General features: G+C 44.1%; 1 protein-coding gene across 1 annotated transcript in view; it reads left to right on the forward strand.

The window, feature by feature from the left end:
* Window positions 1-14201, forward strand: part of LOC139383804 (solute carrier family 35 member F4) — a 31975-nt gene extending 17774 nt beyond the window's left edge. Inside the window, exons 2-7 of the mRNA XM_071128374.1 lie at window positions 11097-11397; window positions 11896-12115; window positions 12246-12371; window positions 12484-12676; window positions 12753-12842; window positions 13419-14201. Coding sequence (XP_070984475.1) covers window positions 11097-11397; window positions 11896-12115; window positions 12246-12371; window positions 12484-12676; window positions 12753-12842; window positions 13419-13654 — 1166 coding nt within the window. The 3' untranslated portion in view covers window positions 13655-14201. The remainder of the gene's footprint in view (window positions 1-11096; window positions 11398-11895; window positions 12116-12245; window positions 12372-12483; window positions 12677-12752; window positions 12843-13418) is intronic.
* Window positions 14202-15532: the final 1331 nt, after the last annotated feature.

The raw sequence follows: 15532 nt of genomic DNA on the forward strand, positions 1-15532 counted from the left end.
GGGGAAGTGTTTGGTAAGTCTGAGGTGGAGATGTGTATCATTGGGATCATTGAGAGGGCTTGTCCCAGTCCTTATGGCCATCCCATCCCAGCACTAGGACTGAGAGTCACACCAGATGTTCCATCTCACCAGCTGCTGTTGTTGCTCTACTCTACCAACCTAACATGTGGCTGAAAGCAAACATCCCTCAGATGAATGAACATGTTTCAATAAGACGTTTAATAACAATGCTAGTTAGTTTAACTGTTTTGAACTCTAAACACAGATAGGACCCATGGAAATTAATTTGCTCGGGCAATAATCATGCAAACATTATTTTGTTTATTGTGGCACAGCATCAGTGGGATTTAAACCTATGCTCTTCTGTTCTCTATCTATGGAATTAGTCCACTGTGCCACCAGGATGGAGCTAGCATGCCATGTTTTTTTTTTTATTCATTCAAAGCTGTTAATTTAAGTCTATTCAAACAGACCCCATTTCAAAGGAAACAAACACTCATTAAGATCAGGTGTGGCCAATTAGTGGGCACTGCAACACACCTGAACACACTTAACAAGACAGAGGATAGAGAGAGTTTTGTTGATGCTGAAAGGAATGTATGTTTTTTAAATAACATTTTTAAAACGTTCTCTGAACGTTACTAAAGTTTTCTTGTGGTTTTGATGCAAAGTTTTCTTAATGTTTTCTGACAAATTTGAGAACATGACTTTAAATAGAACCACGAGGAAACCTGCAGGAAGCATTATGCTGAAGTATTGAAATTCCCACAGAAGAACGTTGTTTCTTAACGTTCTCTGAACTATTTGAGAACATTCCCAATGTCAAACCAGTTGGAGAACATTCATAGAACATGACCAAATTTTAAATTAAACGTAACCATGTTTGAATTTCTAGGAAACGTTATTTTATAGTAATGAAATGCCAAGAAAATAATGTATTTTTGTCAAGTTCCTTAAAAGTGCACTATGCACCTTTCAATTTTGTGGGGAATAGTTTTCCTTATTTCAGTTTATGTGACAAAAGAAGCAAATATAGTGTAGAGGATCATTGGAACATGTGAAATATATTTTCCATAAGCAAAAATACTGTATTTTCAGCTGTTTGAAGCTGGTGTACAAAACCCAAAGTAAAAGCAACAGAAATTGAACTTAAGAACGGGAAGCATAGAAATAGTGCACATAGAACAGCTTCCTAGACTTGCTTTCAATGAGATTTGACAGAGCTCTTTACTCACATTTTTTGTGAATTTGGTCAGGTCGCCCCAAAAAGTTACATATTGCAGCTTTAAATGTGCAGAGAATGTTCTAAAGCCTAGCAACTATCCTGCACCATTCCCAGAAATTGTGGGAAGATTGTATGCAAAATAACCATAGGCCAACCACACTCTTACCAAACTCTAAGAAACATATGGTTCTCTGAATGTTATGTGCTAGCTGGGAAGCCAGCTCCAGACTCCACTTTTAAGGAACAGTGAAGCACTATGATCTGCCATGCTCTCTGTAGCCTTGCCAGGATTATGACTGATAAGAATTGGAGAGGAGAGACAGGAGAGCGGGAAGGGAGGTCAGAGTGACACTGATATAGTGATAGAGAGAGGCAGGAGTACACATTTCCTGGTAACTGTAATCAATGGGAAGGTGCTGCAGCACTGGTTCACTGCACTGTTGTTCACATCTCTGGTGAAATACTGCTCACTTGAGCAATACATAACTCTCATCCCCAGCCGGCGTTGATTTTACTGGCTTGGGAGTATGCAGGGTGGGGGATTTATATTACAGGGTGCTGAACCTCTGCTCTGTGACTCACCTCCGTAGTATGCTATTGATGTATAGGCCGAAGTGACAGTGGGGCCCATTAGAACGTTTGATTGTGAAAACTGCTGAGAGAGGCAGGATGACCGGGAGAGATTGCACTGTTAGATGGAAACTCCTGACCACACTCACATGGGCCATGAGTATGCCCTGTGCTCACACCTCTGCTGGGGCATACTGGGATACCTACAGGTGGTGTGTCTTTTCTCCTGTGAAGGATGAGCTTAATAAAACAGTAAAGCAGTGGGCACTCTCCTCAATCACTCTCCTCAATCACTCTCCTCAATCAAAAACAATAGCATGAACAGGGAGTAAAACATTTCATTTCTGATACCCTGTTTTCCCCTGTGATAATACTTTGCAGCTACAGTTTTTGTATCTGGTCCCTGCTCTCTCCAGCCCCCCTTTCTGTGGGCATGACAGAGCACCATGAAGTGGGCTGAATGTGGGGGTGTTGGAGAGAGGATGTGCAGCCAGACTCTCCTCATCTAGACTCTGGGAGATTGTACTGCAGCAGATCTCCCTGTCGTGAGGTGTATTGAGGCAGCCTGGTCACATAGACTAGACGTAATATGGTAGGTAAATCCGGGACACTCAAATGAGTATGATGTTATGCTTGGTATTATCACATAAGACAGAATGTTGTTTAAGGCAAAAAAAAAAGTAGGAATTTGTGACATATCATACGTTTTGCAGATCCGTAACATTGTATGAATTACAATAGAGCCCAACAGTGTGTCACAGTTTCTGTGTTATTTGATTGTTGTTTCCTTAGCTTACCGTTGGAGGGCACCATTACACTGTTTTCTAGTTTCCAGGTTACCCTGATTATTACTTATGGGATTCACATGTGTTTAATTACCTTCTCTGGTCACCTGGTTGCCTTGTTATTTAGATTCCTCAGTTGGCCTGTATCTTTGCTTAGGTCTCATGTTTTATTAGTGTGCTCTTGTGCGGTTGCCTTGATTCTGTTAAGACGCCATGGAAAAGTTCTGGATTTACCCTTACCTCTCCTTGCTGTGTTTCTCTGTGCCTGGGTTCAAGTTCGTACTGGCATTATTATTAAGGTAGACCTAAGACTGCTATGGACCCAGCAGAGATTTTTCAATCATCCTAGGAACATTCCGAACTCCACCATTTACGGTCGGCTCTCACCCACCATGGAACTGTGATTGGTCGCCATGAGGCGCGGCAGCAGACATTGCCGGATGATTTAAGAACTCTTGTGTCCGCTCTGCAGACAGGACAGACGGGAGCAACGGCTGCTGCACCTGTGGCTGTTCCTAATACTCAACTCCCTACCAGCTCAGGGTCTTCCTCCCTTCGGGAAGCCTCATCTTCCGGCACCGGAGCGATATGAGGGGCATCCTGGGAGGTGTTGTGGGTTCCTGCTCCAATGCTGGCTGGCCTTCGAGCTGCAGGTATCAACGTTTCCCACTGAGCGTTCCAGAGTGGCATACGTAATCTCCTTGCTCTCATTATGGGATCTGGCCTGGGCTACGGCAATATGGGAGCAGCAATCAGATATTTGTTTTAATTGGCAAAGCTTCACCCAGGAGATGTTTTTTTTGATCACCCCATCAATGGCAGGAACACTGCTCAAAGACTCATTGTGCTTCGGCAGGGCAGCCGGAGCGTAGCTGATTACACCACTGACTTTCGGACGCTCGCCGCTGAGCGTGGTTGGAATACAAAGCCACTTCACTCAGCCTTTCTGAACGGACTCAGTGAGGTTCTCAAGGATAAACTGGCTTCCTGGGACAACCCTGACACTCTGGATGAGCTTATCATTTTGGCCATCTGGATTGACAACCAGCTTTGGGAATGTCGTCGTGAGAGAACGAAGGGGTTCTGAGCTGTTTCCAGTATTTCCGCTCTGGAGAGTAGGTGCAGGAATAACAGGCAACGTTGTCTTTACTGTGGATAATCTGGACATTTCCGTGCCTCCTGTCCCGAGCTGACGGGAAAGGGGATGACTCGTCAGTAGATGGGAGAATACTGGGGAGTCAGATACAGTCTCCAGCTGCCGACATGGTACATACCTTGCTTCCAGCCAACCTGTGGTGGGACAATGGGCAATTGGACATTCCTGCTTTCAATGACTCTGGGGCTACCGGCTGTTTTTTGGATCGCACATTAGCTCGCCAACAGGGACTGACTCTCACTAAGCTGGACATTCCATTGTCGGTCACTGCGCTGGATGGTAAACCTCTAGGGTCTGGGAAGGTGACGCAACTCACCATGCCTATTCAGCTGCGAGTTCTGGATTATCATGTGGAGTTTATCCAGTTGCATTTGGTGTATTCTCTCTCAGGTTTAGAGACTGCAGCCAGGCGCTGGTGGCTGGTTTTATTCAGCCATCCACTTCACCTGCAGGAGCGGGTTTTTCTTTGTTTGAAAGAGGGATGGGGGATCCCTGTATCGATTACCAGGGTTTATATAACATTACCATCAAGAACCATTTCTCTCTTCCTCTTTTGTCGTCAGCCTTTGAGACTCCAGGGAGCTACAGTTCTCAAAATTGGATTTACAGAACACGTATAATCTGGTGCGCATCAGACAGGGAGACGAGTGGAAGACAGCGTTCAAAACCCCAAATGGACATTATCAGTACCGTGTCATGCCGTTTGGACTTACAAATGCTCCGGCCATTTTCCAGGCCCTGGTTATTGATGTGCTGCGCGACTTCCTTCACCAGTTCAGGTTGTGTACCTGGATGACATCCTTATCTTCTCCAGGTCCATGGTTGAACACATCCAACATGTTAACCAGGTTATTCAAAGTCTCCTCTCTCACCACTTGTTTGTGAAGGCTGAGAAGTGTGAGTTTCACATTCCTCAGATCTCCTTCCTGGGGTGCATCGTGTCTCAGTGTTGTGTATGTATGGACTCCCAAAAGGTAGAAGCGGTGGTCAACTGGCCGCGGCCCAGCACTGTCAAGCAATTCCAGCGTTTTTGAGGTTTTGCTCATTTCTACTGGAGATTTGTGAGACTTTAGTTCGGTGGCTGCGCCATTGACAGCGCTCAGACCTGCTGCTGAGAAGGCGTTCCAGGACCCTTACCTCTGCTTGCTGTGTTTCTCTGCGCCTGGGTTCGAGTTCATACTAGCATTTTTGTTACATAGTGGAGGTGTCATACCCATAAAACCTAGCGGTCAAACAGGGAAATGATTCCAATAGTTTTTACTCCATACATTTTTTCCCATTGGGGATTTTAGAAACACTTAAAATAAGGGTTGTGTTTTGTGTAGGCTTACCCTGGCATGACGTTTTGATAACCATGTAAATCTCTCTAAGACTGAGTGAATTTTATCAATATATTCAGTTTTATTTTTTGAAAAATATTTAAAAATGCTAATTAGCATCAAAGTAGACATCTTCCAAGGCTATAAATCTATAACTTCCAGCACGTCCTCTCTAGCTGACACCTTTGCGAACAGGTATGGTGTCAATTTAAAACTTGTACAATCTAACCAATTTATTCATTGCTACATTTAGCTAACATTAGATAGTTAATCCAAAGATTCTTACTTTTGCCAAATCGAGGCAGTCTTGTCCAGATCATCTTTGCATTTTGTAGTTCTTTATGATAGACACATTAGCAGCCAATTAGCATTTCATTTTGGGGGGGTAAATACAGGCAAATATATTGGTAAAAGTCACCTTGGCCTTGAGCGATTAATAAGGTTATCAAAATGTCCTGCCAGTGTAAGCCTACATGGAGCACAGCCCTTATTTGAAGTGTTTCTAAAACAAAATCCTATGGGAAAAATGAATGGTGGAAAAACAATTGGAACCATTTCCCTGTTTAACTGCTAAGTTTTATGGGTATTATGAATCCCACTGTGGTACTCTATTCGTAACATATCATATGAAATGGATGATGGGCGTCCACAAATTAATACATAACATATCATACTAATTGGAGTTTTACTATCTTACGTCTACCCCAGGTTGAGTGAGTCCAGGTTGAGTGAGGAATTAGGGGTGGTGGGGGGACATAGGTAAGTCCTTTCCCATTCTCAGTTAAATTAATTTGTGTTACAGTGGCACAAGCAACAGGACAGGACCTCTATAAATAATCTAAGACTGAAGGAGTAGTGAAGTAGGAGAGAAGTGCCAGCAGAGGAGCGAGAGGGAGAGAGACAAAGAGGGAGAGAAAGAGGGGGGGATGCTTGGTTACCTTCCAAACAAAGCATCTGATTTGCACAGCAAACGAAGAGGAGGGGAAAGCAACGGAGGAGGAATGAAAGGAAAGAGATGAAGGGAGTGATTGCACGGTGCCACACACTTGAGTCTACCTTGAAGACGGTGTAGCGTTGGATCACAGCATGACAGCTCAACAGTAGTCTCCACTCCACAGCACTTCTACTGAGCTCCACCACTGTCCAGAGAGAAAGACAACATCTAAGTAAGAAACAGTGAGGGAGTCAGCTCAACTGATTGTGAAGGAGGGAGAGACAGAACTAAAGAAGAAGATAAAAGATGCACATCAATAGACATTTAGAAAGAAGAAGCGGATAGAGAGCTAAAGCAAGCTGCCTGTGGATGAGCCAGGAGCCCGGGGATGCAGAGGGATTGCAGGAGGAACGTAGCAGCAGCAGCCTAGCCAGGAGGACAGACAACATACACACATCCCAGAGAGGAACTGTTGGCTCTGCCCCCTAGTGGAGGATGAAGAAGCATTCAGCCAGAGTGGCTCCTCTCAGCTCCTACAGCTCCCAGGTCCTCACCTGCTCCATCTCCGAAGGTAAAAACTCCTGATTGGGGGTAGGGGACAGGGAAAAAGGGATGGAGTCTCACCCTAGGTGCCATGTCTCGGACATGTGTGTGTACATTTGTGTTTGCATATGCGTGTCTGTCTAAGATGGGCAGCATTGGAAACTCATCAAACCCTTCTATAAGAGCAGAGATATGCGTGGTGATTACCATATATTTGTGCATTATTAATGCCTATAGCTAAACGACTCTGGCAGTTTTGCTGTTTTTACATATTAATACTTGTGTAATAGGACTTTGTGTTAAGTGGTCGTTGCATGGCTCATTAAATCAACCCCAAAGGGCAGAGTATGAGAGAGAAAGAGAAAGAAAGAGAGAGGGAGGAAGGGAAGGAAGGAGGGAGGGTTAAGGTAGCTAAAACAAATTAGGATGTGTCCAGTCCTAGTATAATTGTGTGCTCTGGGCTTTCTTTGATTAAGTAAAGAGCACATGATGTGCCCTCCACAGAATAGTGCATGCTGGGCTTCTTGTTAAGTCTATTAAATGTCACAATGGCATGAACATTATATAAACAGTATAAATTATGTAAACAATGTAAAGTTATCAAGTAGACTATTATCTTGTGATTATTCAAAATCATACACAATCAGATTAATGATTATATTACCAATCAACTGTTAGGATTATTTCAATATTTTCACTTGAATGACAATGTATTACAGAACTATGAGAAACTTCCATGCCTTTGCTCTTCCCCATTCTTTGGGAGGGGATACAGAACTTATCGACAGGGACTGTGATATCACAGTGTGTGTTTAGTTGTCATTTGTGCCACACAATTGATATTGACAATCCAAACAGGCTGACGGCTTGGCTGTTCTCACATCTTTTCCTTCTTGCTTACCTGTCTTGTATGTGATTAGTTTTAGGCTAAACCTATTTAGATCTGGACATGGGTACCACATCCTTTAAATGTACAGGCCTCTCCACAGCCATACACTGTTTCTAAGGATTTGAGTTCCATACCATTGCCTTTGTGTCTATTTTGCAGAGATGAACAAAATATAAATTTAATCAATTAATCCATGTATTTTTGTCTCTCCTGGGATGGAATAAATGCACTGCCTGACTCCTGTATACCACTGCATGCCATCTAGGAACATCAGTGTTTGCATTTCTCACCTTTGCTTATGAGTCAACTCAAAACATAGCTTTGGGCTTAATACCTGATGTATAGGTAGCTAGGTAAACACTTACTAAACAGCATTGCTTAGAGATTTTCCTGTCCTTTGCAATACTTTAGCCAAATGATGCTGTCAAGTGTCCAGACTACAGCTTGTGAGATACTGTAGGTTTCCTTTATGGTTTTGCTAAGCTATTCTTTGCTGTGCCATACCATATTGTCTGTTATAGAATCGCAAATGTAGCCAATACTTCAGCATTAATGAGGTGGAATGTGGAATTATAGTTTTGTTTTAAAATCCGCATCCTGGCAAAGGATCACAGTGTGGTGCTTTTGCCTGGGGAAACAGGATGCTAGCAAGCCTACAATGTGTTGCTCTCTGCACCTAGCACCCATTACAGTACTGTACAGTGAATTATGTCCTCTCAGTATGGGCAAGATCTTTGAGTGGTTAATGAACCTCAGAGAGAGGAGGACAAAGAAATGTAGCTCAGCATACAAAATCTACATCCAGACACGCTCATAGAAATTATGTTACTTCTGGTTTTAAATCATGCAGTTCTGGATCGTCTCCCATACTCCCCTTAAGGTCTGGCTGTCTGTCCCCATCTGGGACAAAGTGAGATAAAAACTTTAAGAGAAAACATGTAATCAATCTTTAGTTTTAAGGCATAAAACTCTATAAAATATGTAAGTCCACGTGCCAAGTCTTACATTTCCTGGATATATATTGGAGGGGACATTTTCATCCAAAAGTAAAACTCTGCACTGTACGCCAAGATCCCAAGCCAAATTGACAGAGTTCCAATTGCCAGTGAAAGTTAGCTACTGTATCTAATTGGGTGGCAGGTAGTTTAGCAGTTAGAGCATTGAGCCAGTAATCAAAAGGTTTCTAGTTTGAATCCCGAGCTGACTAGGTAAAAAATCTGTCAATCTGCCCTTAGTCCTAATTGCTCCCGGGTTGCCGTCAATCATGGCTGATCCAATACCGTGACCCCACTCTCAGTGGGAGTGGGATATGCAAAAAACACATTTCCATTTCACCACACAGGTTGTTAAGGTTACACATTGGTACGTGTGTGAAACAGGACAAATATAAGCACCCCCAATTTGACATTTTGAATTGTCACAGTAACCTCAGTTGCCACAGTAACCATGGAGCAAAGTGGGGCAGATATACAGTTTCCCTATCAAAATGATCTTTTAAAAAAAGAAGTCAAACATCACTGACTGGAACTGATTCTAATGCACTGTCTGTCTTCATCATCAACATTGTCTGTTTGTCCAGCATTGTCTTTTCGTGTCTCTGGAAAGGCACTCTTTGGATAGATGCAATGCTCAACTAATATTATGTAGCAACTGTAGGTGTATGATTGCTTTTGAATAAGGGTGTTACTGTTTGGTTTTGTCATCGTGAAGTTTATGTAGGAAACTAGCAGCATTATTGTAACTTAGGGTCAGACAGCATAAAGTGTCTTGGGTTTCAAGGACATTATCGTTCTGGATGTGCTGCCCGACGTCTTTCTTCCTACTTCTAAGGCCTTAAAGTCTAACAGAAACCAGCACACACACTCTTAAGCATCTATGACATGTTAAGCCAGCAATTAATGTTACCCTTGAAAGAGTTTAATCTCATGCATATTCCATTTCATTACACTCTGCTTTCTGTTTTAGAGAACCTAAAGGGAAGAGTCACGGTATGAATCGTAGTGGTACTTTTATAGTCTTGATTGGATTTTTTTTGGGGGGGACGGAAGACTGCTCTGAACCAACAGTTTTCTCTCTGGGAGCAGAGGGTCGATACCTAGTGGTGCACATAGGGGTTTTATTGGATTACTTAGAGGCACTGATTGTACTCATCTTGTTTCGAGCATTGCTAATGGCCCTCCTCAAAGGTCCAAGTAGAGAGGAACGAGAGAGCCTGCTGCTTCCTGCTATACTGTAATGTAATGTCTATAGCCATGGTGGAAATGGCTGGGCTGAACCCATAGTGCTGAACCAGCAGTCTGAGAGAGAGCAGCAAACACCCAGCACATGTCTATTTTATTCCTGCCCTGGTGTAGGTTGATCACGCTGTGGAGGCCTAGATAACGGATCCTGGATCTCCGGAAATGGACTCACATCCTCTCAGTGACACACACATAAAACACACACGCGTGCACACACCATTCACACCCACAGTCCATTAAGGCAATGCACCAACCAACATTATTCTGCTTTGACTGCAAAATGACTGCTGCAAGGAATAACATTCAATATAAGTCCTTACATTTCTGTTCTCGATTCCTGTTTCTCTGTAGTAGTGGGTTTGATGTGCTCACAGTTAGCTTTACGGTTCTCCTTGCTCCCAGTCTCCCTGCGCACAGTGCACCAGTCCAAAAACCACCCAGTCTGCTCTGAAGCCACTGAATGCAGATGTGCACACTCAGAGCTTTGGTAATCTAATCTCTTTACAGTCGCAAGCAACAAAAAAAAGGCAGATCTGCTAAACTTTCAACAATGTTTTCTTGCGGTTGTAAAGATGTCAGCAGTCTACCATAGTGGCCCATGTTATGTCCACTAGAGAGTCCGAGTGGAACATCTTGCTCAGTGCTCTAAAAGGAATTTTGAAAAGTCTTATAGCCAGACCTCTGAACAATCAGTCATGTCGTTTCTTTAGAGCACACTATAAGGAATGGTAAGAAACAGGAGGCTGCCACAATTGACAAGGTTGTCATGTCTTTCTAGAGGCGGATGCCACGGGATTGGGCGGACACATACATAATGTGGATCCTTTTTGGGGGTCAGGTTTCTGTGCATGTCTGAATACATGTCTATGCTAGGACCGTATCCCCTGCGTTGTATAATAACTCAATGGTGCTATTCCTGACATGGGCAACCAGCATCCAGGATGCTAAGAACACATATTTTGATCAAAGCTATGCCTTAGTGCCTTTACAGCAGGTCATTCAAACTGGAGGACTGACTCACTAAGGACGAATTATCAATACTTGTTTACATATCTCAGTGAGGCAGCCAGGATAGCGTCATAGAATGGAGCTTGGAACCCATTGGTCTTTATGGAACAATCCACTCTTAATTGTCTTTGTGAAAGCTGTTCCACATCAGCTTTATTTTCAAGTGCTATGTGTTTTATTGTGGAAATGGAACATTCAAATTGACCTGTTGCTATCAACCACACACTGGAAAAACAAATACTGAAAACACATGCTTATGGCTCTTTGTCCAGAGTGTCGCTGTCCATTGTGCTGAATGGGGTGCCACTGTCCATGGTGCTGAAGCATCTTTTGTTCAGCCACACCTACACCAATGCCTCTTGTGATGCAACAAGCCTACAGTACATATCCCTCCATACATGAACTACGGATATGTTTACCCCCACAGGAGAGGAGGGTTCTGAGTCTCATGCGGACACACCAGGCAGTGAGGCCAGTGAAGAGGGGAAATCGTACCAGACGTGTGCTAACACAGTGCTGAAGGTGCTGGGGGGCCTCCTATTGGTCCTATGTGTCTCCTCCTCTTGGGTGGGCACCACTCAGCTGGTCCAGCTCACCTTCAAGTCCTTCTCCTGCCCCTTCTTCATCTCCTGGTTCAGCACCAACTGGACCATCCTCCTCTTCCCTCTCTACTACGGAGGTCACGTGGTCACCACCAGGGACAAGCAGACGCCTATACAGAAATTCAGGTGATTGATCATGACAGTGGGGAAGGGCTTTTACAAGGTTGCACAGGCTAAGTACTGTAGCTCCTTGAGAAACCATAGACTCCATAGGCTATAATTCCAGGGTATTGAATCAGTTGTAACACCCAGACGTGTTTATGGGAGCTGCAGTAGTAGCTGCAGCAGATTTGTAAAATGCTTTCTGTTCAGTATTCGGGGGGTTTGATCTCCTCCAGTGCTGTGAGACGTTGTTTATATGACACACCCCTCCTCTAATTACCATGGGCACAGGCGTGTGAAAGGGAAATTAACCGCAACCATGAGAAATGGCCAGTATAATAATTTCAATGAAGCATTGACTCTCAGCCGGAAGAACGGTTTTGACTTCCATCCAAAGTTTTGGAATTCCCATTTCCTCATGGGTATAGGACTAATCCCGTTGATAAGTTCTCTTACCAACAACAAATTTGAGAAGTAAATAACCTCTTCCTTTTCTCTATCCACTATAATTCCATTTGTCAGAGAGTGCAGCAGGCTTTTTGGGGAGGATGGGATGACCCTCAAGCTGTTCTTGAAGAGGACAGCTCCCTTCTCCATCCTGTGGACCCTGACTAACTACCTGTACCTGCTGGCCCTGAGGAAGCTGACCGCCACTGATGTCTCAGCCCTCTACTGCTGCCACAAGGCCTTCGTCTTCCTACTGTCCTGGATCGTCCTGAAGGACCGCTTCATGGGTGTACGGGTCAGTACTCTACCACTACTATTACTTCATTGGGCTTGGTCACACAGCTATCAAATGAATCATACAGGGGAGGGGAGGTAGGCACAAGTATTAATGTTGATTGGTTTACGTCCCTCATTCCTACCTGCAGATTGTGGCGGCCATAATGGCCATCACAGGCATCGTCATGATGGCTTACGCAGATGGTTTCCATGGGGACTCCATCATAGGCGTGGCCTTGGCTGTAGGCTCCGCGTCCACATCGGCTCTCTACAAGGTTAGTTTACTAAGCAGGTGCCTGTTTATACTGAAATAATTAGAATTATCAATTAGTTTTACATAGAGTTCCATCAGTATAACATATCTGGACATTGTTTCCTCTGCTGCAGGTACTGTTTAAGATGTTCCTGGGCAGTGCCAACCTGGGTGAGGTGGCTCACTTCCTCTCTACCATGGGTGTCTTCAATCTCATCTTCATCTCCTTCATCCCCCTCATCCTCTACTTCACCAAAGTGGAGCATTGGGGCTCTCTGTCCTCGCTGCCCTGGGGATACCTGTGTGGCCTGGCTGGGCTCTGGCTGGGTGAGTGGAAACACACACACACTATTTGATCTTACTAGAAACAATATTTGTGTTAACATTGTCATTTCTCTTCCAGTGTTCAATATCCTGGTTAATGTTGGCGTGGTGCTTACCTACCCCATCCTCATCTCTATAGGGACATTGCTCAGTGTGCCCGGCAATGCAGGTAAGTGTCTGTGTGTGTGTGTGTGTGTGTATCTCTGAAAAATGTGTAAAGGCCTCTTTTATCTAATGCATGCAGAGGTATTGTATTCAGACGTCAGCACTTGAGACCCCGGCAACAAACAGATTACACAGCAGGTCTCACTCTCTCACCTCGGAAACCCAATCATCATTGTGCCTTCAGACGCAGCAACTATCGGTCACAAAGGGAGGATCAGGTTGCTAAGGCGACAGTAAATGCCCACAGTTATTTTCCTTAACCACAGTGGCCTGTATGAAGGTCAGTGGGTTACTACAGCTTGGCGTGGTGCAGGGGTGTAGACCTTTAGAGCAGAGAGGACATAGTGGCCCACTTGTGCTGATTGTAAGCTGCATTGTTAAGCTACATACTGTATATCCCCCCATGCAGTTCAGTTCACCCCCCCCACCTTTGTCCTGCGGTTTCTGTTACTTTACGTAATCATTCAGAACATCTCTCTCTGTCTTTCTCCCTCTCTCTTCTTTTACCTTACTTCTGCTTAATTAATCAAAACATCTCCCTCCCTCCCTCCCTCCGTCCCTCTCTCCCTCCCATCCATAGTGGTAGATGTGTTGAAACATGAGGTGATCTTCAGTGTGGTGCGTCTGGCTGCCACCTGCATCATCTGCCTTGGCTTCCTGCTGCTGCTGCTTCCTGAGGAGTGGGACTCCGTCACGCTGCGCTTCCTCGCTGCATTCAAGAAGTCTGAGGATCATGGAGAGGAGCTGACTGATTCCAGCATCCACACACGCAGCCGCAGCCAAGCCAATGGCGCCGTCTCAATCCCTATGGCATGACCCCTGACCCTGTCAGCTCCCATGATCCTCCAAAGGCCCATCCCATCATCAACCCCTATCCTCGCACGGTTCTACATGTCCCATCCTGGAAGCATGGCGGGATGACTCCTGTGCTGACTACAGACCAGGAAGTCCAAAATCAGGAGAACAGGAAGTGTTTCTATGGCTGAGAGAAACTGTTGTGGAGTTGAATCTCCTCTGTCACTTTCCCCAGGAACTAATGGGGAGTTAAAAAGAGAACCTTACTGCTGATTTTGCTGAGCGTAAAGTTGGAAAGTCTTGAACTCTTTGCCACACCCAGTCTTGCCCCTAGACCACATAAGCCCAACCTTTAACCTGCTCCACGGACTGTATTCTGTGAATATAAATATTGACAGGGCCAGTTTGGCTCAATCTTATGTGCATTTATTGAATTTACTCAGAGGTGTATCAATAGAGTATTTACATTTGACTTCTTATATAGTATTATATACAGGAATGGGTTGGGAAACATATGCTGAACATACAGGCTCTTTTTCTTTTTTAATAAAAGTAAAATAAAGACCAATAGCTTCTTGATCAGATCGTCTCATAAACACAACCTTTAAAAACATGATATGTTCAAGACAGGAAAATGATTGAAATGGCTGTAAATGGATATTTCAGTTATCAATAGCCACTGAAGTGGATCAGGTCCACATTCGACAAAGCAGAGCTTCTGAGGTCTCTCTCCATAAAGCCAGGGCCTTCATATCATCCTATTACATCACCTCTGCATGTACGTGGCACACAGACAGCAGGTTCATGTTTATATGTATAACTAACTGCTCAGTAGATCTGCTCACATGTCACTACCATGTCTTCGGACCTGATTAATCTTAGTCCCAAACATATCCAGCAGCATGGAGTGTGATTCATCCAGTCTTAGTAATAATGTATTTAAGTAATTCTGCAGGGATGACAGACTCTCCTCTGTCATCCATTCCTCTCTCTACTCCCCCTGCTCACTTACACAGAGATCTCTGGTAATTAGGTGAAGAAGGCTTTTATGGCCCAGCAGTAGCCTAGCACTGATTCAGCTGCAGGTAGCACACAGCTCCTCCTCAGCCAGTCCGTGACAGCTACCAGGCAAAACAGCCTTTCAGTGGGATATAAATAGAATGAAACCAAAATGAAAGATGGAATAACTAAATTCATTTCAGGGCACTTGAATTACTTTATTCCTGGAGAGGAAGTGGAGTGTGTTTGTTGGAAGTAATCTGTTCTCCTCTGAGGCTGTGAGACAGAGCTCAGTCCCCAGTCAGTGCTGTGATGACTGGTGTGCTGTCAGTGAGACATGACCTCTAATGAAGCGTTTGCTGAACTGACAGATTCAGACACTGTTGTGGATGCTGCCTCATTAAACCAAATGAGCGAGAAAAGAGGAGGTGAACGAATGTAGGGAGGGGTTTAAATCCTCATTACTGATGATTTTCACATCCACACACTGAGACAGAACAAAGTACAGCATCTCCATGTTATGCAGGTTGTCCGAACTCTCTTCATCATTTGAAAAGTAATTCTAAAAACTTTTACCTTTATTTCTATGTCCTGCTGTGAATTACTTCCTTGTTGGAAACTGAAAGTATAGTGGATGTTTTCGAGGCAGATTCTGTAAATGATCTATTATTATGCCTGGACAGTTTGGAGCGTGGAGGGGAAGAGGTATGTGGCTAGAAAAAAAGCAGGGTCTTTCAAGCATTAACTTGGAGTTACAAAGTAACCTGTAGGGAGAGTTGTCATAGAAACAGCTCATTATAATGAAAAATTAAAAGTATAAAGACAGGGATGGGGGCACAGACCTTCCATTTTAACCACAACTAAAACTGTTACCTCACTTGTACAGCTGCAACATACAGA

The sequence above is a fragment of the Oncorhynchus clarkii genome, chromosome 25 (genome assembly GCF_045791955.1).
Source record: "Oncorhynchus clarkii lewisi isolate Uvic-CL-2024 chromosome 25, UVic_Ocla_1.0, whole genome shotgun sequence".
Classification (NCBI taxonomy): Eukaryota; Metazoa; Chordata; class Actinopteri; order Salmoniformes; family Salmonidae; genus Oncorhynchus; species Oncorhynchus clarkii.